The following is a 24,768-nucleotide window of genomic DNA, read 5'->3' as shown; positions in this document are numbered from 1 at the left end:
GGTGTGTGTGTCTTGTGTGTGTGTGGTATGTGGTGCTGTGTGTGTGTGATGTGGGGGTGTATATGTATGGGTGGGTGGTGTGTGTGTCTTGTGTGTGTGTGGTATGTGGTGCTCTGTGTGTATGATGTGGGGGTGTATATGTATGGGTGGTGTGTGTGTGTGTGTGTTATGTGGGGTGCATGTGTGTGTGGTATGTGGTGGGCACTGCCTGTGATAGGTAGGACTGAAAAGTAGGGTTTGAGAAATAAACTGGTCCTCTGGCTGCTGCTAACTTTAAAATGATCTGGTTCTGAGGCAAGAGTCAATTGCCAGGCCTAACTGTTTTCTTATCCTTGGCAGTGGGATGTTCTATGATGGGAACCACACCTATCTCATTGAGCCGGAAGGAAATGATACCTCCCAAGTAAGTGCTCCTTCTCTTTGCCATGGCAAATGTTAACAATGCTGTGGGATTTCTTTCCCCCTCTTTTTCTTTCCTTTTTTCTATTTTGCTTTCTTTTTATATTTTAGGGTCAAGAATATATGTATAAACATAGACATATTTTATATATATATATATAATGTGTATTTTATATATATATATATATATATATTTTTTTTTTTTTAAATAGTGAATAAGGGAAAACCCCAGACTGTGAGAAAATAAATTTATCTTGTTTAAGCCACCCAGACTAAGACAGACCACAGCACATTATGGTGGAGATAGTAATGAAGGCTTCAGAACACCTCAGAAGAAAAGTATTTCCAGCAGAGGGGAAAAGTAAGAGGTAGATTTTTTTTAAAGGTCACTGTGGTTTTGCCTTGTTGCTGTTCGGTTGCTAAGTCAGGTCTGACTCTTTGGGGCCCATGGACTGCAGCACACCAGGCTTCCCTGTCCTTCACTATCTCCTGGAGTATGCTCAAATTGTGAATACTGAAGACTGAAGGACAGGGAGGCCTGGTGTGCTGCAGGCCATGGGGTCGCAAAGAGTTGGACAGCATCAAGACAAAACCACAGTGCTCTTTTTTTAAAAGAAATCTACCCCTTACTCTTCCCATCTGCTGGAAATACGTTCCTTCTGAGGTATTCTGAAGCCTTCATTACTGACTCCACCGTGATGTGCTGTGGTCTGTCAGTCTAGAGGGCTTAAACAACATGAATTTGTTTTCTCACAGTCTCGGGGCTGAAAATCCAATTTCATGGTGCCGGTCTAGAGGGCTTAAACAACATGAATTTGTTTTCTCACAGTCTCGGGGCTGAAAATCCAATTTCATGGTGCCGGTGGGGTCAGTGTCCGTTGAGGGCTCTCTCCTTGGGGTGCAGACGGTATTCTGTGAGGTGTGGGGTCTCCTCTTCTCGTCAGGGCAGCAGCCTTATCAGACTAGGACCTCACTCTTGTGATCTCTGTTAACCTTTATCGCATCCCTCTGACCCTATCTCCAAATACAATCACATTAGGAATTTAGGACTTAAAACATGAGTTTGGAAGGGACATAGACATTTCATGATGGATCAAATCCACAGATAATGTGATTTCCCACTCTTTTTCTTTTCTAGATTCCAGAGTTTTCTCTATTGCCTATTTTCTTTAAGGCCCCATGCTGATGAAATTTAGAGAAATCCAGGTTTTCTCAGTTCTCTTCCTCAGTTTAAACATTCACTTTCTCACAAATTAGAATATGGTTGCTCTTACTGACTACAGAGAAACATGATGCATTCCATCCTAGCTCTGTACACACAAATATTCTTCCACATATCATGGAACACCAATCAAGCACTTGAAGAGGCAAATAATGTCAAGAAACGCTGATTGTTCTGCCGCTCATAAACACTCTTGTATGGGAAACTGTCTGTTTTGTGTTACTTTCCAAGTACCCACTGAAAGCTGTCCTGTCCCTCTGCTTGACAGTGTGATTTTTTTAAAAAGTGATATCATGAAACTTGACTATTTATAACCTTCCTTTTTTAGTAATTGAAGGAAGCCAGATGAAGTTATTTGAATGTTCATTAATTTTTCTTAGATGAAACATGGTTTTTTGTCTGTTGGATTTTTACAGATGTTTGTATGACACTTGAGTTTTGAGGCAGGGCCTGCTGTGGGCATTCTGATTGTGCCAGTTACTCTGCTTCCCAACAGGAAGACTGTTAGCTCTTTTGTCTGCCTGGCAAAGCTGTCAGGCTCTAACAGGAAGCAGGGCTTCATGGAAAGGAACCAGTCATAGAAAACATTAACCCCTTTCCCCAGATGTCTTACTTCTCCTTGGGGGAATAGGTGCATTCATTTCTTTTCCATTACCACAGGCTTTGGCTCCTCCATCCGTGAAGGCATTTTGCTTCTAATGGGCTATCACTGCGGTGCTGGGATAATATAGGAGTGAATGGAGGGATGGGCAAGGGCTCATCGCCTTCCCAAACTTGAGAGAATGTGGTCAAGCAATGGTTCTTTTAAGGTTTCACTTCCCCAGCTATGATCGCCTGGGCCTGGAGATTTCTGGTTGTATGTGCCTCATCTCTCGTTTGTGTTATTTCAGGAGGATTTCCATTTTCATTCGGTTTACAAATCCAGACTGTTTGAATTTCCCTTGGATGATCTTCCATCTGGTATGATTTTCATATAGTGATTTTTTAAAAAAAGGACAGATTTAATAATTCATTTTAATTCTTTAGAACTAATTATATGTGGAATATCATCAGCCTACGACTGCTCATAACAGTTTTAGAAAGTCAAGTGACATCAAGAGAGAGAAAAAAATGCAAACTGACCTCATGTTTATAGTGGGTGAGTTTGGAAAGATATTGCTTGAACTCAACAGAGAAGAGCTTATTAAAATTATAAGGCTAAAAGTAAAATATTCCTTTACTTTGTTAAAGCAAAAATTGGTCTGCATAGGTAGAATATATAAAATTCACTCTTGATGAAATACTCTGTACACATGGAGATGAACTTGTAAATATTTTCCCATTTATAATTTATTTCCTCATTTCTTTATGAAGAAAAGCATTTTAAGAAAGAACCATTGTAGATTAATATTTATTATTATGATGATGTGCTATTTGTGAAATTGATTTTTCCTTCCAATGTATGTTTATGGGTCCATCTATTTATAGGTTTGATTTGAAAGTTGCATCCATGTCTTTTGGTGAGAAGGGCAGGGTATTCATGCTTTGACCTTGTTAGAGGAGCAATGATTATGCAGAGTGCATTTGTCTCTGTCTACACTGGACTCATTTTCGTGTTCTCCTTCTAAAGATAGGGTATAGCTGATGTGGAGATGCTTCCTCCCCTACTTAGCCAGCCCTGATTATGGCCATAGTATAGTCTAATTTTTAAACATTTTTTAGTTTTTGAAACAACTCCGTGAGGTCAATATTATTATTCCCATTTTATAGATGAACAAACAGAAGCTCAGCTAGTTTGTCTTTTCTAGAGTTCCACAGCTAGTAAGAGGCTGAGTGGGTGTTTGGATTATGGCACTACAAGAATGTGCCTTGGGAGACAGGCACCAGGGCAAATGGAAAACCTACTAAAGCAAAGTCTAAACTCCTGCTTAGGAAAATGACTTAAAGGCTGCATTGTCTCCTCATTAGAAAATGAAATAAGTGTTTTCAAATGTTCCTTCCTCTGAAATAAATTTGTAACTCCTGGACCTTTTGCAGTTACCCTAAATAGAAACAGAACTCACCCCTTCTCTCCTGCTGCCAAAGGGATCAAAGTTCCTACTTTATAGAATTTGCTATTTGGAAAAATCTGCAAATGCACAATAGATACTTTTACTTCACATAGATGCTCTATACTGTTCTTTCGTTATCATATGAAACTTTTTACAATCCCTATTATGGTAAGAAAATAAATCATGATTAGCTGCTTGAGAACAAAGTTGCAATCCAATAGGCATTACTGAAAGCAGTAAACATTATTTAATATTTAAAGTAATCAAGAAAGGTTCCCCACTAAGGACTTTATTATAGGCTTGCCATGATACAATCTTATAATAGTTTTTAAGAAACTTCATTCAGAATTTCTTTACAACAGAAACTTTGGAGTTCACTCAGTAGTTTTTCTGCTATGAAAAATGAGTTTTGACCATTTTCTTTGAAAAACCCCAGTTTATTCCTGGTTATCTTTTAGTATCAGAAGTTGACAGTATTCATTTTAAGAGTATTATTTGCCTCAAGCTCTTTAGACTTACTATGACAAATTGGAAGGAAACAAAAAATAACCAAGTGTCAAAGCTGCAATTTTTTGTTATATAAGCTGAAAACTAAGCTTTTTTAAAGTTTAGGTTTAATAAAGTGTCACTGGGTTGTGGGTTATGTTATGTCTCTTTTGCTATGCATTATGTATATCCCAGAGATAGAATATGATCAGGTGTTCCCCAATCTTGTTTGATTATGGAATGTTTTATTTTACGTGACACATCTCTCAAGACTAGTTTTCTTTTCCTAAGAACACATTTTAAGAAAAGCTTTTTTGTTTAAATATGACCACTTAGCACTCACTGTTTAAAAATTAATATGATGAAAAACCAACCAACCAACCAACAAAAGCAAACAAAACAGAAATAGACTCATAAACATAGAGAACAAGGGGGTGTTGGCCAGAGCATATGGGGGCCAGCCAAAAGAGGAAAAGGAGGTTTAGAGATACAAACTTCCAGTTATAAAGTAAAGAAATCATGGGAATGTAATGTAAAGCTTGTACAGATACAGATGATAACTGGGCTTACAGTGGTAACCATTTAAAAATGTATATAAATATTTAATCACTATTTTGTACACCTGAAAATAGTATGATATTGTATGTTAGTTATACTGCAATATAAATTACTATGATGAAATATACCAATTTTGTGTACTATTTGCTGAGTTCTGACACTCTTGTCCTCCCCTGATGAAAAGTAGAGTATTTCCATTACCCCAGTAATTTCCTTTGTGTCCCTTTTCTGTCAGTTTCTCCCACTTCTGCAGTCCCTTTTCACCTGTTCATACAAATGGACTCATTCATCATATTCGGCTTCTTTTGCTTATTAGCACATGCCTGAGATCCATGTTGTCAAAGGCAGAGATAGTTCTCTATTTTAATTATTGAGTATGTTCTTACTGTTTGCAGATAGCACACTTTTTCATCTCTTCTGTCGATGGACATTTGGATTGCTTCTAGTTTGGGGCTATTATGAATATAACAACTACGAATATTCTTGTAAAAATCTTTTTTGGGGACACACATTTACATTTCTCTATCAAATACCTGGGAGTTTAATAATTGGGTCACAAGGTAGTATATCTTTAACTGCATAATATTGTTCTCAAGCTTCAGCATGTACCAGAATCACCTGGAGGGCTTGGTAAACACAGATTGGTGGCCTCATCTTCAGGCTATTTTTTTCAGCCACTTTATTGATGTATAATTGAAATATAAAAGGCTGTATATATTTAGTATATAAAACTTGATGAGTTTGGAGGTAAATATACATCCATGAAATCACCACAACCTATGCCATAAACATATTCATCCACTCCAAAAGTTTCCTCCTATACTATTTATGGTGATGGTGATAAAAACTATTAACATAAAATCTAACCTGTTAGCAAATTTTTAGGTATACGATACAGTATCGTTAACTGTAGGCACTAAACTCTACAGTAGCTCTCTAAGACTTATTCATCTTGTGTAACTAAATCTTTGTCCCCTTTGACTAGTGACTCCTCATATTCCCTCCTCCCAGCCCCTGACAGCCACCAGTCTAATCACTGTTTCTCTGAGTTTGACTATTTTAGATTCGTCATGTAAATGGTATAATGTAGTATTTGTCCTTCTTTGTCTGGCTTATTTCACTTAACAGAATGTCCTCTAGGTTCACCTGTGTTGTTGCAAATGGCAGGATTTTCTTTTATAAGACTGATTAATATTCCATTGTGTGTATATACCATATATTGTTTATCCATTCATCCACTGATGGACATTTAGGTTGCTTCTGTATCTTGACTGCTGTCAATAATGTTGCAATGAACATGAGAGTGCAGACACTTCTTTGAGACCCTGATTTAAATTCCTTAGGCTATATGCCTAGAAGTAGGATTATTACAATCATATGGTATTTCTATTTATATATTTTGAGAAATATTCATAATGCTTTTCATAGTGGCTGCACAAATTTCTAGAGCTTTTGATTAAGAACGTCTTGGGTGGGTTATGAGAATTTACTTTTCCAAGTTCTCAGGTAATGCTAATGTCCCTAGTCCAAGGAACACCATTTAAGAACTACTGTTGAATGAAAAATCTCTGAACCTTTTCCTGAAGTGGTGATACCATTGTATACTCTCAGCATTACATGAGAGTTCTAATTGTTCCACATCTTCACCAACCTTTGGTGTGTCATTCTTTAGTGAAGATTAGTAGTGGAAGGGAAGGTCAAGTGGCTATTTAGATGATTTACCATTAAAAATATGATGGTATTTATAAGAGAAATATGAGAAAAATTTTGAGATAAATTAGAACTGGAATAATGCTTGAGATTTTTTTGAATTTTGTTCCTTTGTGGTATGTTTATTTATATTAATATAAATGCAATTACCTAAATTAATGTTCTATATTTTCATTAAGTGTGATATTTATATTATAAATTTAATAATAATTATGTATAATTATATAATTTATAGATTATAATAATCATTGTTGATTAAAGTAAAGTTATATAATTTATACCAATTAGGGTTGGTAGAAGTTTGATTGCCCTTCATGAAAGAAACCTGGCAAATGCACTAAGTTAAATTTGTTTCCTTTTAGAATTCCAACAAGTAAATATCACTCCACCAAAATTTATTTTGAAGCCAAGACCAAAAAGGAGTAAACGGCAGGTATGTATTCACAGGTATATGTCACAATATTTTAAAAACATTTGGCAACTGCCAGTCAATTTAATCTACATTAAGTCTGTAAGAGGTAGGAATTAGTTCAGGCATTTGCCACAGTGTGGTTAACAGCAAGGGTGATACATTCATAGAAGCAGTGGAGTTAGGGCCATATTATTTCATAGACTCAAAAAACACTCAAGATAGTGGCGATAACATGGACATTCCATCATACAGATGGGTTCTGGGTCCCCTGCTGCGGCATCTCAAGTTGTTTCTACCATAGGCCTCTTTCCTTGCCTGAGTATGTGCCAACCACATCGTAAAGTCTGCTTGGATGGTACAAGTCCTTATGTTTATCCCCTTAAGAACGACTCCGTCAAGTTTTAAAGCTGCAAAATGCTATTGTCACACTTGAACTACTTTGGAGTCTAGGATATAAAATCAGAATGTCTGCTTTATGCATGTTCAATGCATATGGAACTTAGCAATAATAATAGCAGTTTATTGTTTACAATGCTTTAAGCCACATGAAGTGGGTACTATTATTATCCTTTCACAGGAAAAATATAGATGTCTCGGAAATGTGCAAATGACTTGCCCAGAATCATAGATCTGGTAAATGGTTTATACAAAATAAACACTCGGGTCATCAGAATTAAGATATCATCACAGTTGTGGTGGTAGTTGGTGTAGGTTTGTGTATGACGTAAAAACAGGATGAGAGAAATAGGTGTTTAGTAAGACAAAGCAGTTGAAGGGACCAGGTATTTTCTTTTTACTATATGTTTAATAAGTATGAAGTAAAATGTGATTACAGACAGATTTCTAACATGAATAATAATATTTTGTGTACTCACCATGGGCAATTGTATTAACTTATTTAATCCTCATAACAATTTTTTGAGGAAGGTATTATCATTATCCCTATTTTAAAGACATTGAAACATAAGAGACTTAAGAAATGAGCCCATGGTTACACTGGGTTACCTAGCAGTGGAGCTAGGATTCTGACTTAGAAGTCTTTCTTGTCCCTGAGACACACAGTTGAATATTACTTGGCCTTAATAAAGAAGGAAATATGGCCATTTGCAACAATGTGGATGGACCTGGAGGGCATTAAGCTCAGTGAAATAAGCCAGGCAGAGATAGACAAATATGGCATGGTATCACTTACATGTGGAATCTAAACACAAAACAAACAAACAAATAAAAACACATGGAAACAGAGTAGAAACATGTTTGCCAGGGGCTAGGCAGTGGGGGAAAAGGGAGAGGTTGGTAAAAGGGTACAGACTTTCAGTTCTACCATGGGTCATATCTGAGGACCTAATGTGTAACTTAAGTTTCCCACAGCCAGGTTACCAGGGCTTGTTTATGTGCTGTTTCCTTTATTATATTGCAGCTTCGTCGATATCCTCGTAATGTAGAGGAGGAAACCAAATATATTGAACTGATGATTGTGAACGATCATCTCATGGTAGGGTTTGCTGAATTTTGTGTTGTTTGAACTTGCCCATGCCTAGCATAAAACTGGTGGGTGCAAAAATATGTTTAGAAGAAAGAAGCCTATAAAGTTGTAACCTGGAGAAGGTATTTGTATAATCAAACATTTCTGTAACCCAGCAACAACCTGTAAAACACTCTTAGGTAAACCAATTTACAGTATTTTGTGAAGTTCCAAAAATATTTCTGTGATTCATAATGTTAACTCCTTGGATTTGCTTAGTTAATGTAGGGGCTAATATCTTCTCTTACTAAAATGGCAAGGTTAAAAAAAAAGGGAAACTTCCATTTTATAATTGAAAAAGTGAAGCAGCAATAATGACACTTTAATTTGCAATGTTTAGCTTTATTCTAATAAAAGAAAAGCATTTTTTTCTGTTTTTCTTTTCCTGTGCCATAAACCATTTGGAAAGGCTTATAGACTTATTTACAAAGCAGAAACAGACTTACAGACTTAGAGAAAAAGTTCATGGTTACCAGAGGATAAAGATGGAAAGAGGGATAGATTGGGAGTTTGGGATTGACCTGTGCACACTGCTGTATTTAAAATATATAACCAACAAGGACCTACTGTACAGCACAGGGAACTCAATATTTTATAATAACCTAAATTAGAAAAGAATTTGAAAAATAATATATACATGTATATGTATAATTGAATCACTTTGTTGTATACCTGAAACTAACACAACATTGTTAATCAAAATATTCTCCAATATAAAATTAAAAAAGTAAAGCTTATATAGCCAAGCTTTGAAGATTTTTAGGATAAAAACCTAGCCAAACTTTTTATTGAGTCAGTTTTTTTTTTAATGCCCAGTTTATGGGCATGTTTTATACTCAATTCATGGGCATATTATAATCAGCCTGGTTACATTCATTGCACATCAGTGAATTATAATTGTTTCATGTAACCAGAGTTTTAAACTAAATATATTCAGTGATGCATTTTGTTGAATTTTACTTAATTTCAGGTACATATACATTTTAATTTACTTTGAATTATTTATTTGGGAGAAAATGTGTCATTTATTTAAATATGATTAAGATTATTATTATTATTGAGTGCTTCTCATTTGTTTATGGTAGGACTGAGTTTTGTATTTCTACCAATTTAATTTTGTGAATGCTATTTTTCCTGAGATTTTTACAGAATAAGCTGTAAAAACACGTATTTTGAACATTTTAGTGTATCATAAATTCAAATGTCTGTAAGTATCTATAGGCAGATAGTTCGAAGTGAGCCAGATATAAAACAATAGGGAAGGGTCAGGTCTAAGGCAAAAGAGAAGTCTCATGGTCTGTCTGTCTAATAGGAGTGACTGCTTCTCAGCCCTTGCCAGTTATTACCATGTGTGGATACTGATTTTAAATGAAGCCAGAAGCCAGATTTTACACGATATATCTTGAGTTTTAAAACAGCCTTGAGGTCAAACCAAAGATATATGTAGTTCACATCAAGCCGTAAGTCACCTCCTTGTGACAATTAGAGCTTTCTTCTCTTTACTGAGTAAATCTGTGGAACTTTTCTTATTTTCAGCATTATTCACATTCACTTCTTCTGGCTTTCACCCTACTTTTATTTGTATGTCTTGCAATTCATTGATAACTTTCATATATGTTCTCATTTTGAATAATAATCTTGTGACAAAAAATAAACTTTTGAAATGGATGCAGTGGGCATTTTTAATTTTATCTCAAAGATCTGTGGGGCCTCAAACTTTAGGAACCTTGCCACAGATTTTGCAGCATCTAAAGAATTAGGTGTCAACTCTTGAATTTTTTTACAGAAAACTTTAAAGGCCTTTTAGTTACACCATGTTTCCTCTGCTGAGATGAGCATTTGTTGATGACCTTGAAGTCCTTCATTTGTTTTCTTTTGCTTTCAGTTTAAAAAGCATCGACTTTCAGTGGTACTTACCAATACGTACGCGAAATCTGTGGTGAACATGGCAGATTTAGTAAGTATGAACCCGAATCAGAATTGCCGCAGAGGAATTTTATCTCCTGATTGCTAATAAATTGGATAATACTCTTATATTTTCACTGCCCTAAATTGCACTTTAGCCAAGATGTCCTGTAAATCCGTGGTAACTTTGTCATGAACTTTATTTGAATTTGATCTCTGACTGGGAAGATGATAAAAGGAAGAGGTCAGAGACACACCTTTATGGCTGAATTTTTTTTTTTCCTGTATTTTTCACACTGGAAAAGAAAAGGTTGAGTCCTAGCCCTTAACAAAGATATTCACAGTGTATTTCTAGCAATGAAAAAACAGCTGTGCCTTTTCAAAAGAGTGCCTCGTGCTGTGGGAATGATGCAAATAAGTAATTCTACTGTACCTACTTTTCAAATTTCCCTGAGAAGTCTATGCCAGTACGTTCCCCATGAGTTTAATTAGGGCCAGTCAGAGTGTACAGAAATCATCTCCTCGGAGAGTGTTCCCTTTTTCACTAGGGAAACTCAAGAAACCCTGAATCTTACAGGGTGCCAGAAAATGGACACAAATGATGCAAATATTTGTCAAAAAGGGGTATTTTATGTCTAATTAGTTAGTACTCTTTTCTTTGGGTGTTACTTGGTAAACAGTTGGATTCTTATTACTCACAGGAAACATGTATAAGTTAGAAAAACAATTAACTCCCTTAAAAATAGTGGTTTCTCACATTCCACTAAAACTACAGGATTTTCCATAAAAGGAGCTTTGTGGACCTGTTCATAAATCATTTGATTTTTTTTTCCATGTGTATATCTGGTGTGTTCATTTTGTTAATATACTAGATATATAAAGACCAACTTAAGACAAGGATAGTATTGGTTGCCATGGAAACCTGGGCGGCTGACAACAAGTTTGCCATATCTGAAAATCCACTCATCACCCTACGTGAGTTTATGAAATACCGGAGGGATTTTATCAAAGAGAAAAGTGATGCAGTTCACCTTTTTTCGTACGTAACTTTTATAATGATTTATTACTTTTCTTTGTTCCACGTTGAGTACTCTTATTACTTGTGATGAGATGTACTGTTTGTACTGCATAATGCAATTAGGATTTGATGTAGCAGATATATTTGCAAGAAGTTTTAAAGCACAGATTGTTTGAAATTGTCACGAATATTCAATAGGTTTAATTTTGAGTTATTTCATTATTGCATGTGTATTTCATTTTTCAAGAGATCTAATCAGAGCATTTACTGAGTGAAAGTACCATTAATTCTCATAAGGAGTTCTCATATTCTTAACAACAGAATAATTTTATTCTTTAAATTGCTGTCTTTTAAATGCTGATTTTCTCTTTGTTTTTGGTCTAAGGGAGAGCTTAGGATCTCTAGGGTATTTTTTATATTTTACTTTTTCTTACTCTTATGGTTTGTTCTTGGGGGGTAACATGTATATTTAATATAAAATCATCTAAAGCCAGAGCTGTTGAAGAAAGTTATAAATGGAAGCAAAAGTGTGGTTTTGAGGTAGCTTTTTATTTTACACAATTCCAAATTTACAGAAAAGTTGCAAGAATACTACACTACAAGGAAATTCCATATGCCCCTTACCCAGATTCATCAATTGTTCATAGGTTACTCCATTTGTTTTATAATTTTCTTCTTTTTATCCTTCTTTCTTCCTTCCATCTATCCATCTCTCTATCAGTGTGTGTGTGTGTGTTTTCCCCTGAACCATTTGAGAGTAAGTTGGAGACATTTACTTATTGGGCCTTTACTACTCAATACTTGTGTATATTCCCTAAGAATAAAGCCATTCTCTTATATAAACACAGTAAACTCTCAAAACCAGAAACTTTAACCTCAGTACAATGTTTTTATCTAACCCACTGTCTGAATTCAAATTTCACCAATTGTTTCAATTCTATTTTATAGCTTGCTACTCCTTCCCCTTGTCCAAATCTAAGATCCAGTCCAGGATCACACATTACATGTAATCATTATGTCTCTTTGGTTTCCTTTAATCTGTAATATTTCCTCAGCCTTTCTTTGTCTCTTTTGAAGTTAACATTTTTGAAGAGTTTAGACAAGTTATTTTATAGAATGTTCTTCATTGTGAGAATACTTGATGTTTTCTCATTGTGAGATTCAAGTTATATGCATTTTTTGACAGAAATGCAACATACATAAAACTCATGTTAGAGATTCTTTTTCAAGAAGTATAGTTCTATTTAAGATATTTGTTAATCACAATGGGAAACATTCCTCAGAAACTTTTTCTTTTGGTTATGTGTGTGAACAATTTTCATAGTCTTCCCTTACCTCCAGAATATATACTATAGAAATGTATGTGTATTGAGAAAATAAACGTGTTAAATTAATAATGAGAGGTGCTATGACATTTGAGCTGTAAGCAGTAAGCCTTTTTCATTTCCTTTTCTAAAAGGGGAAGTCAATTTGAGAGTAGCCGGAGCGGGGCAGCTTATATTGGTGGGATTTGCTCGTTGCTGAAAGGAGGAGGCGTGAATGAAGTAGGTGTGAACATCTGTGCAATGCAAAGTGGTATGATGGCTGACGATGTTTTCCTGATATTTAAGGGACAGTTTCTCAGTATTCTATATACTCCAGATATTGTTATTTTATTAACAGCCAACCTGGTTACTGCAAATGACCCAAGGACAGAATAGGAAAATAATGGAAGATAATATTGGATAATTCTGCTCATATTCTACTCAGAATAATTTCCAGGCTTAGCAATATGCTGACTATATAGAGAAAATCTTTGCCTTTCTTGAAAAATAAGACCCTATTTATCACTTTGGTTTTCCAGAGAATTGAGAAATTCCCTGAAACATTGGATTACTACTTAACAACTCAGTTGAAAATTTTCTTCCTCAATACTTGGCAAATTTTTGGAGGAAAAAAATAGATGAGGTTTTCCAAAGGGTTACTTCTGTCCCTCGGGCACTAAACCTGATGGAAGTGATCTAACAGAAAAATACCTGAGTCTTTGAGAGGCTACACATTGAAAAGGAATATGTCTAGATATTTTCAAGTTTGTTTTGACTGAACATCATCACCACCACCTCTAAGTCATATTGTTTGTTTTCTGAAGCCAAGTTCTGTTTAATTTGGGGAATTTAGAAGTGCTAGTGGACAAATAAAGATAAGCAAGTTCAAAATAAATTATTTTTATTTTCTATTAACTGGATGACTGGCTTAATTGTATACAAGTATAAAGCTTTTCAGAAATGTCACTGGTGAAATTTGGACTCAAAAATTAGATTTAAGTTTCCAAATCTGGAAGTTGATGATTCTCTGGTTTCTTCTCTATAAGACTTAGTCACACATGGAATTATTTCTTACTACCTCTTCCTTAATGCTCTATAGTTCAGCACTAGCTATTAGGTTTAACCTCTGCTAAATAAAATGCTTAGAAGTTTTTTTCAGTTATATTGTGACATGTTCCCTGCTTCATCTTAAATAAAAAATAATTTGCACTTATAAGTATTTTATTTTTGTTTTTCAGTTTGGGAAAACGGACTTAATGGCAGTTACACTTGCCCAGTCATTAGCCCATAATATTGGTATTATCTCAGACAAAAGAAAGTTAGCAAGTGGTAAGTTTAAGTACATGTGTGGTTTAGTTATATTTAAAAGAGACTATCTGTAAAATATTTTGCAGAATGAAATTCTTTAACTTAGTTGCTTAATCAAAAGATTTTTAGTGATAGTATAAAGATAGCCTGGGCACAAAATGTTTTTTTCCCCAAAGTAATACAAATGTTAATATTTGCATCACACAAGAAATTTCCTCCATGTATCAGTTCAGTTCAGTTGCTCAGTCGTGTCCGACTCTTTGCGACCCCATGAATCGCAACACACCAGGCCTCCCTGTCCATCACCAACTCCCAGAGTTTATCCAAACACATGTCCATCGAGTCGGTGATGCCATCCAGCCATCTCATCCTCTGTCATCCCCTTCTCCCCCTCCCCGCAATCCATCCCAGCATCAGGGTCTTTTCCAATGAGTCAACTCTTCTCATGAGGTGGCCAAAGTATTGGACTTTCAGCTTCAGCATCAGTCCTTCCAGTGAACACCCAGGACTGATCTTTAGGATAGACTGGTTGAATCCTCCATGTATAATAAACATTAAAGCCAGGTGATGTTAAATTAAACTATGAATTTAAAGGATATAAGTTCAGTTTGGTAATTTTGAATGGTCTCGGCATAGAGGTTTAAGGTGTATGTTTTATTATCTTTTATTTAAAACATCTCTTAGTATTGCTACAGAGGTAGAATTTGCCTGCAGAATCAGATCTGATAAAGGGCTCAGTAAAATATGGGCCTAATTAAATATGCTAGGTTTAGCATCTATGATGAATATATATTCCCAGTAGGTAAAGTTACTTTACCAGGAATGATCGAGCACTATATATTTGGAAAAAGTTGACTATAATCATATTTATTATTTTAGCAAAAAATGCCATAAATATGATTGTTTATATTAATTACAACTGTTACCATTTATGGGCTTCCCTTGTGGCTCAGTGCTAAAAAAAATCTGCCTGCCAATACAGGAGACATGGGTTTGATCCCTGGGTCTGGAAGATCCCCTGGAGAAGGAAATGGCAACCCACTCCAGTATTCTTGCCTGGGAAATCCCATGGACAGAGGAGCCTGGTGGGCTGCAGTACATGGGGTCACAAAAGAGTCAGACACAACTTGCAACTAAACAACAACATCAAAAATTACCATTTATGAAGTGCCCACTCTGTAAAAGATAGTTGAATGCAAGAATTACCTACATCTAGATGCTCATTTAATCCTCAAGATGATCCTGCAAGATATTCATTATCAACTGATAATGAAGATCCATAAAGTGTCTGGATCTTAAAAGGGTAGTGTCTCCAAGATTACACACATATTAAGTGGTATACCCAGATTTTGAACCCAGGTGTATCTGATTCTGAGAGTCTTCTGCTTAACCAATATACTATACTACCTCCTACCAGCAACCTTGAGTGCAGAGGTTTTAAAAATGGATGAGAAATTATAGGAATTTCCATAAAAACCTATGAAACCAGAATCCTGTGGTCATGTGTCACTATTTCATTGCTATTTGATTGTTAAGCCATTTTAACTGAGTGCTTTAAAAATATGGCCACTTGTTAACATTTTTCAAAAGACTTTTAGTAGAAATTAAATCTCAATAGAGTCAAAGTAGATTTTTGTTGTTATTCATTGCATAAAATACTTCAGATGTGAGGAAAATTAGAGGACTGATCCTTTACTGACTTGTAAATGTACATAAGGAATAAAGTGAACATATACTTTTAAAAATAGTAACTACTCTAATGCATATTTTTCACTTTGTAACAAGGTATATGTATTCATTTTCTCTTAGGTGAGTGTAAATGTGAGGACACGTGGTCTGGATGCATAATGGGAGACACTGGGTGAGCCACTTCTATTTAAAAATAACTTACTGTTCCTTTCTCTACTGTGCTGTTGTCTTCTTAGGAGGATGGCAGTCAATAAGTTACTGCCTGGAACCCTACCCATAGGGATTTAAGACAAAATTGGCAGTTGATTTTCTCAATGGCTCTGTAGGAAACATAGTTTCACAAAACAGTCTTTTGTTTATGAAAACAATTGCTGTCTATTAAGCTAGTAAGTCAAAGATTTTTTTTTGCGGGGTGGGGCGGGGGGGTGGGGTGGTGGGATAGGACTTTGAAATGTGGTGAGTTAGGGCCATGCAGGATAAATGATTCCACCAACTTCAGGTAAATATAATAATCTTTTTTTTAAAGAATTGCTTTCTTTTTTAAAGAATGTCGAAGTATAGTTGTTTTACAATATTGCATTAATTTCTGCAGTGCAGCAAAGTGATTCAGTTAAACACATATGCACATTCTTTTTCATATTCTTTTCTGTTATGGTTTATCATAGGATATTGAATATAGTTTGCTGTGTTATATAGTAGGGCCTTGCTGTTTATTCACTCCTTATATAATAGTTTTCATCTGCTAATCCCAGGGCTTCCCAGGTGGTGCTAGTGGTAAAGAACCTGCCTGCCAATGCAGGAGACATAAGAGATGTGAGCTCAATCCCTGGGGGAGGGCATGGCAACCCACTCCAGAATTCTTATCTAGAGAAATTACCTAGAGAATAGGGTCGCAAAGTGTTGGATACAGCTGAAGTGAATAAGTATACGCGCATTCACATCTGTTAATCCCAAACTCCCAGTCCATCCTTTCTCCATCCCCTCTCCCCCCGGCGACCTCTGTGTCTGTGGGTCTGTTTCTCTCATTTGTGTCATATTTTAGATTCCACATATAAGTGATATCATGTGGTATTTGTCTGGTTCTGATTTACTTCACTTGCTATGATAATCTCTAGTTCCATCCATGTTGTTAGAAATGGCATTATTTCAGAATAAGGAAGGAATGAAGTTGTTCAGACGATTTAAACTCATTACAGCTTTATTTGGAGGGTTTGACATGAAACACTTGATAAATGAGTTTACAGTAATTAATTGTAAATTCCATTAGTTAATTCACTTAAACATTAACCATTATGCTAAGAAGTGGGAATATAAATGCATAGGCTAGGGGGAGATATTTTTATAAAAACCTATTCATTCTTATCTTAATTGTGTTTTCACTTTTATAAAAAGCTCAATGTAAAACAAGTTTTGAAAAATACAGAAAATAAAATTTGTATCACCTCTTTTCTTGCCATCAGGTGATAACTGTGGTTAATATTAAAATGTGCTGTGCTGTGCTTAGTCGCTCAGTCCTGGCCTACACTTTGCGACCCCATGGACTGTAGCCCACCAGACTCCTGTCCGTGGAATTCTCCAGGCAGGAATACTGGAGTGGGTAGCCTATCCCTTCTCCAGGGGATCACCCCGACCCAGGAATTGAACTGGGTTTTCCTGCTTTGCAGGTGGATTCTTTACCAACTGCGCTACCAAGGAAGACCATGTTAACAGAACATTAAAATACTTTTGTTTAAACCTAGTAGTTTTGGAAATTCCCTGGCCATCCGTGCTTCCACTGCCAGAAGGCAAAGTGTTGATCCCCGATCGGAAATAAGATCCTGCATGCCATGAGGTGCAGCCAAAAAAACAAAATAAATCCAGTAGTTTTGTATTTTTTCTCTTTCCATTTTTATTGTTTTATAAAATTTGGATTATATTGGTTATAGCTGTTTATTCATTTTTTACTTAACATTATATAGTCATCATTTTTCTAAGTCTTCATTCTTTAACACTATGATTATTAGTAGCTCAGTCATTAAAGAATCTGCCGTGAATGCAGGAGACCTGGGTTCAATTCCTGGGTTGGGACCATCCCCTGGAGAAGGAAATGGCAATCCACTCCAGTATTCTTGCCTGGAGAATCCCATGGACAGAGGAGCCTGGCAGGCTACAGTCCATGGGGTCTCAAGAGTCGGATACAACTTAGCGACTAAACCACCACATGGTATTTTAGTTTTATTAATACATCATGGTTTAGTTAACAGTTTTCTGTTGAACACTTAGGTTATTTTCATGTTGTTTGCTGCTAAAAATTGTGCCACCATAAATATCTACATTCAGACATCTTTGCACACATAGCAAATTAATTCCTCAAGAAAAATTTCTAAAAGTAAAATTACTAGATTTAAGGCTGTTTCACATTCTGAAAATTCTTAATGCATATTACCAACTTGCTCTATTGCCAGGTTTCTTTTTCTATTGACCCTTGATTATTATGGGGTGTGTTTGTGTATATATATATTTTATAAATATATATAATAAAAGTATATATTATTTTGGGACATATATATAGTATTTTGAAGTAATCTGAGACTTGAAGAATTGGACGAATAGTTACAAAGAACCTTTTGTTTCTGAATCATAAGTTCTACCATGGTGTCTGTCACTTCAAAATGCTAAACAATGGACATTTCTGTGGACATAAACTTGGGCAAACTCAGGAAGATGGTGAGGGACAGAGGCCGGGTGTGCTGCAGTCCATGGAATCATGAAGAGTTGGACACTGGACACAACTTGGTGACTAAGCAACAACAACAACAGCAACAACAAAAAATATACATTTCTATAAACAAAGGCATCTTCCTATAGGACCACAATTCAACCAAGAAAATCATCTAATTCTTAGCCCTCATTCAGGATTGGCCCTGTGTTTCTACAGTGTCATTTTAGCAAAAACTTCAGAATCAGGATTTTTTTTTATCACAGTCAGGTTTTGGTCTCTTCAGTCGGGGATAATTCCTGTCTATTTTGATTGTCACAACTTTGACACATTTGTAGATTACAGGTCAGTTATTTTGCAGAATGCTCTGCCGTTTGGGTTCCAGCCCAGGTTTAATATTTAGGAAAGACATTGTGAAATAAATTATTTCTAACTCTCTCTGATGGAAATTAACAGCTATGTAGGTGTGTGTTTCCTTTGAATGGGTATGGAGATAATGCAGAGCAAATCATAGTCACCACTGGACTTCCCAGATGGCACAGTGGTAAAGAAGATACAAGAGACATGGGTTTGATCCCTGGGTCAGGAAGATCCCCTGGAGGAGGAAATGGCAACCCGCTCCAGTATTCTTGCCTTGAAAATCCCATGGACAGAAGAGCCCGGTGACTACAGTCCATGGGGTTGCTAAGAGTCGGATTTGACTGAGCACATAGTTACCACTAGTCACTATTCAACACGATAGAAGAATGTATTGTTGTTGTTTAGTCACTAAGTTGTGTCCGACTCTTTTGTGACCACATGGACTGTAGCCCGCCAGTCTCCTCTGTCCATGGGATTTCCCAGGCAGGAATACTGGGGTGGGTTGCCATTCCCTTCTCAAAGCAGATGTTATACATAAGTGGAATTTATTATTTATTTATTTAATTTTTAGGAATAATGTACAGTGTTAACAGTGTTAAATTTTAAAACTAGTTTACAAACAAGGGAGACAGAAATTATACCCAGCTAATGCTTTTCTTCTCTCTTATAGATATTATCTTCCTAAAAAGTTTACCCAGTGTAATATTGAAGAGTATCATGACTTCCTAAATAGTGGAGGTGGTGCTTGCCTTTTCAACAAACCTTCTAAGGTAATAAGTGTAATCAGAGTTGTTAAGTTATTAATCTTTCTCAAGTATATAAACACAAATTTTCATTCATTGTGTTTTATGGAATGAAACTTTTCAGCTTGGCTCATGTGTATGTATTCTTGATATGCTAAATGTCTGCATTTCTGAATTGAATTAATCATGGGCTATTCTGATGGGAATAAAAAGCAGGTATAAATTAGAGTTTTGCTTTCTGGAAAACGTTCATTTTCTTTTCATAAAGCCAAATGAGGATTCAGGGTTTGCTTACAAAAATGGTTTTACTTTGCATTTCTTTTTCATTCTCTTGATGCATTTTTTTTTCCCCTTTGGATAGCAAATCATAAATCGTACTGATGGAAAAGGAGGTCTTTCTCCTCTCATTAATCCCCATCTCTGGGGCAAATTATTACTACTGTTCTCTGCAGAGCTATGTTAATAGGTAGAGCTGAATTTTATATTAATTAAATCAGTGAATTTATTAATTTTTGTGATGTTTTCCTCATTGCCCACAAAATAACTTTGTTTCACAAGTTAATACAGTTGAAAAAGAGCTTTTCACAGGTAATTGTATTTGATCCTCAAAACAATTCATTATGTAGATGGAAGCTAATATTATTGTTATTATTGTTTTAAATATTAAAACACTTGGGCTCTGAGATGGCAAGCCATTTGCCCAAGTGTATCTTGGCTAAGCCAAGATTTGAATACAGACATCCTGACTCCAAATCTCTTGCTTCTGTTTGAAATGAAATTTTAGGAGTCCTTCTGGCTTTGTTTTAGCCAATGCCTAGATCATCTTTTGCTTTGATGGCACTTACCAGACCCTATTTGGTGTGTATGTTATATATGAAAATATGATTAAGTTTGAAATGGAATCAATACTAGACACTTCTAAAGTTTCCAGTTCTAAAATTCTACAGTCATACTTTATAGCTTAGGGAAATAAAAATATAGTTTGAAATGACTGACAGGCCAGAAGTGTAGGTGTGACACTTGTGATCTCTCATATTATATTTGGTGCTGATTTTTCTACATTTTAGTGCCCTTCCTGGTTTTCATTCCACAGCTTCTTGATCCTCCTGAGTGTGGCAATGGCTTCATTGAAACTGGCGAGGAGTGTGACTGTGGGACCCCGGCAGTAAGTCTTTGTGTTTGGATGATTTCTTTAGGTTATTTGGGGTTATTCTAGATCCACACTGAACCATACAGAGTAAGTGTTGTGCCTAGAAATTTCATAAGATTTCTGGAATAAAGATGATAATTTTGAGGCTGTACAATTTATTTTAGAAAATATCCTGTTGCTTTCAGGAAAATGACACCACTTTCTGACATTTTCGAAATGTTTATATTCCTTAGGAATGTGTCCTTGAAGGAGCAGAGTGTTGTAAGAAATGTACATTGACTCAAGACTCCCAATGCAGTGATGGTCTTTGTTGTAAAAAGTGCAAGGTAAATAAATGTTGATTGATAACCAACTGAAAGAAAAGAGGACATATTTGATAAGTTAATAAGGCAATAACTTAAATAGTTAATATTTAAGGTAAATATAAGCAAATAACAATAGACAATAGTAAGACCTGATATATGTTGAGTGACAAGTGCCAGAGGCTTTATAGGAGTCTCACAAGTCTTGTGAGGAGTAGATACTGTTTTTATTCCCATCTAACAGATGACAAAACCGAGGCTTGTAGTGATTAAAAATACCAAGTAAATAAGGAGCTAGCGCCTATGTGTTTGTAATCCCTGGAGTTTGTCTTCTTTCTACTGCCTCCCTGAAGAGCGTGGACTTTAAATGAAACCATTTAATGTGCTATAATATATATGTAATAATATTAATAATAATAACAATATAATAGAATTTAAATGAAACTATTCTTTGAATGATGCTTTTCCTTTATTGTAAAGCCAAGTAGATATTCAATTCAGTTCAGTCCAATTCAGTTGCTCAGTCATATCTGACTCTTTGCGACCCCGTGGACTGCAGCACACCAGGCTTCCCTGTCCATCACCAACTCCAAAGCTTGCTCAGACTCATGTCCATTGAGTCCGTGATGCCATCCAACCACCTCATCCTCTGTCATCCCCTTCTCCTCCTGCCTTCAATCTTTCCCAGCATCAGGGTCTTTTCAAATGAGTCAGTTCTTCGCATCAGGTAGCCAAAGTATTGGAGTTTCAGCTTCAGCATCTGTCCTTCCAATGAATATTCAGGACTGATTTCCTTTAGGATGGACTGGTTGGATCTCCTTGCAGCCCAAGGGACTCTAAAAGGTCTTCTCTAACACCACAATTCAAAAACATTAATTCTTTGGTGCTCAACTTTCTTTATAGTGCAACTCTCATGTCCATACATGACTATTGGAAAAACCATAGCTTTGACTAGATGGACCTTTGACTAGATGGCAAAGTAATGTCCCTTCTTTAATATGCTGTCTAGGTTGGTCATAGCTTTACTTCCAAGGAGCTTTTAATTTCATGGCTGCAGTCACCATCTGCAGTGATTTTGAAGCCCCCCAAAATAAAGTCTGTCACTGTTTCCATTGTTTCCCCATCTATTTGCCATGAAGCGATGGGACCAGATGCCATGATCTTAGTTTTCTGAAGGTTGAGTTTTAAGCCAATTTTTTCACTCTCCTCTTCACTTCACTTTCATCAAGAGGCTCTTTAGTTCTTCACTTTCTGCCATAAGGGTGGTGTCATCTCCTCCTTTTCATGGTGCTCAACCTAGAATATCTTGTGTACTAGCTGTTTGTAGACATTGAAACACCTTTCATGTGTTGTGCATTACTGTTCAAGCATCTTTATACACCTTGTCTATTTTCCTTCTCACAATAACATCGTCATGCCTGTCTCCAAATATTTAAGCCTTTACATCAAGACTATGGTAATTCGGGGCTTACCTTGCTCACAGAAATCTATTTTTTCTTTTCTCATATAAAATCGGGTATAATTTTATATTATTTCTAAGGTATAATATCTTTCTTTCCCTTCAGTCTGTACATTTTGCAGAGGCAGAGCCAGGCACTTACACTGTAATTGGAACAAGACTTCAGTAAATAATTGGTGAATGAATGAATAAACATGCACAGCATTCTCTTACTGATTCTTTGCTGATTGATTGGCTCTAATGAGTTAAGAGAGGGCAAAATATGAACCTATCATATTAAATGCCCTACTGTGTGCCAGAAACAGTACTAAGTACTTGCAAATTATATCATCCTCAATCCAGGTTTCCTGACTGTGGCATTGTTGATACTTTTGACCAGATTGTTCTTTATTGTGAGGGTTATTTTACGTCTTATAGGCTATTTAGCAGCACTTCTGACTTCTGCCTCCCAGTTATCAACAGCATCCCTCCAAGTCATGACACCGCGACGTCTTAAACATCGCCAGATATCCCCTGGTTGAGATTGCTGTCTTAGATGGTGCTCATAGCTACACTTTGGGGAATGATATTATTATCCAGATGTTTTCCCTCTGAGCATTGCCAATCTCAGGGAAGTGAAATAACCTGCATAGTCTCAGTCAGCTAGTAAAGAATAACTGCAGTTACACCCCAGATACACTGGCAGCAGTTTCTGTCATCCTCACCTTACCACTGTGTCTCTGGCAGAGTTTTAAGAGAAGCAAGGTACTGGCAGAGATCTCTGAAAGCACTCTCTAAAAAATGAAGACCAAACTAAATGTGAAAGAGATATTTTTTTCATTTTGTCTACCTCAACTGTTTATTCTGTCAGTTTCTCCAATTGCCATCTAGGAATTCCCAATCATATACTTTAATCCTCAATGTTTTAAGTCTGCCCATCCATCAAATTGAAGCTGAAACTCCAACACTTGGGCCATCTGATGCAAAGAACTGACTCATTTGAAAAGACCCCGATGCTGGGCGAGATTGAAGGTGGGAGGAGAAGGGGATGACAGAGGGTGAGGTGGTTGGATGGCATCACTGACTCAATGGACATGAGTTTGAGTAAACTCCGGGAGTTGGTAATGGACAGGGAGGCCTGGCGTGCTGCGGTCCATGGGATCACAAAGAGTCAAACAGGACTGAGCGACTGAACTGACTGGTCCATCAAATGCAGTCAGTTATGCCATTTTTTTCTTGGATTTATAGAATTAAGCTCTTTGTGATATAATCATTGAAAGGAGCAAGTACAAAATAATAGAATTAAAATACATAAAATAAAATGGTATGGTTAACTATCTTAGAATATGAGTCATAACTTTACCAGTCAAGTAAGATATTTTCTGCCACTTTCTCTACCCCATACTCCCATCTCACCCCACCCTGGGCTCCTAGAGGAGTCAGAAGTAGAAGAGTGAATGGAAAAGAGGAGCAAAATGAGAAAGCTTGTGTATTTTTGTTTTCTTCTATATGTGTTTATAATAATTTATCTATAAATCAGAGTTATCAGACACTTTCTGTAAAGGGACAAATTTGTGGGTTATAAGGTCTTTATGTCAGTTGCTTAACTCTTTCTTTGAAAGCAGCCCATCAAAAATACAGAAGCAAACATATGTGGCAGTATTCTAATAAAACTTCTTATACAAAGCAAATAGGCAACCAAAATTGTCCTTGAGGCATGATTTGGGAACTCCTGTAAAATATTGCTTATTTATTTCTTCACTCATTTTCTCTTTTCTTTATATGAAAATTCCAAGAGGGCAGTGATTTGGGTTGATTTACTGCTTCACCCCAGCCCTTAGTTCAAGTCCTCCTTTACCGTGCTTATTTTTGGAAGTTTACTGACAATTTGTGAACATTTACACTCTTTTATGAACTGTACCTTAAACCTGCTCATACTTCTACCTCAGAAGTTCTAGAATTGTACCTCATACTAATTCCAAGGAGGAAAAGAACCAGAGTATATGAAATTAACTTACCTTGCTTGTTTCCTTATTTTTATGGCCTATTTGTTGTTGTTGTTCAGTTGCTAAGTTGTGTCTGACTCTTTGTGATCCCATACACTGCAGCACACCCTCTCCTCTGTCCTTCACTATCTCCCAGAGTTTGCTGAAATTCATGTCCATTGAGTTGGTGACGTTTCTGACCATCTCATCCTCTACCTTCCCCTTCTTGTTTTGCCTTCAGTCTTTTCCAGCATCAGGGTGTTTTCCAATGAGTTGGCTCTTAGTATCAGGTGGCCAAAGTATTGGAACTTCAGGTTCAGCATCAGTCCTTCCAGTGAATATTCAGGATTGATTTCGTTTAGGATTGACTGAGATCTTGTTGCTGTCCCAGGTATTCTCAAGAGTCCTTTCCAGCACCACAATTTGAAAGCATCAATTCTTCGGCATTCAGACTTCTTTATGGTCTAATTCTCACATCTATGCATGACTACCGGAAAAATCATAGCTCTGACTATACAGACCTTTG

General features: G+C 36.3%; 1 protein-coding gene across 12 annotated transcripts in view; it reads left to right on the top strand.

Moving 5' to 3' along the window:
* Nucleotides 1–24,768, top strand: part of ADAM22 (ADAM metallopeptidase domain 22) — a 226,019-nt gene that overhangs the window by 148,174 nt on the left and 53,077 nt on the right. For all 12 annotated transcript variants that reach the window (XM_070467439.1, XM_070467450.1, XM_070467442.1 and 9 more), the window contains exons 6-17: nucleotides 340–403; nucleotides 2,512–2,581; nucleotides 6,768–6,838; nucleotides 8,238–8,312; nucleotides 10,228–10,299; nucleotides 11,120–11,286; nucleotides 12,725–12,809; nucleotides 13,808–13,898; nucleotides 15,687–15,738; nucleotides 19,295–19,394; nucleotides 20,461–20,532; nucleotides 20,751–20,843. In XM_070467439.1, the coding sequence (XP_070323540.1) occupies nucleotides 340–403; nucleotides 2,512–2,581; nucleotides 6,768–6,838; nucleotides 8,238–8,312; nucleotides 10,228–10,299; nucleotides 11,120–11,286; nucleotides 12,725–12,809; nucleotides 13,808–13,898; nucleotides 15,687–15,738; nucleotides 19,295–19,394; nucleotides 20,461–20,532; nucleotides 20,751–20,843 (1,012 nt within the window). The remainder of the gene's footprint in view (nucleotides 1–339; nucleotides 404–2,511; nucleotides 2,582–6,767; nucleotides 6,839–8,237; nucleotides 8,313–10,227; nucleotides 10,300–11,119; nucleotides 11,287–12,724; nucleotides 12,810–13,807; nucleotides 13,899–15,686; nucleotides 15,739–19,294; nucleotides 19,395–20,460; nucleotides 20,533–20,750; nucleotides 20,844–24,768) is intronic.

Source organism: Odocoileus virginianus, chromosome 1 (assembly GCF_023699985.2).
Source record: "Odocoileus virginianus isolate 20LAN1187 ecotype Illinois chromosome 1, Ovbor_1.2, whole genome shotgun sequence".
NCBI lineage: Eukaryota > Metazoa > Chordata > Mammalia > Artiodactyla > Cervidae > Odocoileus > Odocoileus virginianus.
The sequence above is the reverse complement of the archived record's forward strand: the minus strand, read 5'-3'. Positions and strand labels throughout refer to the sequence as shown.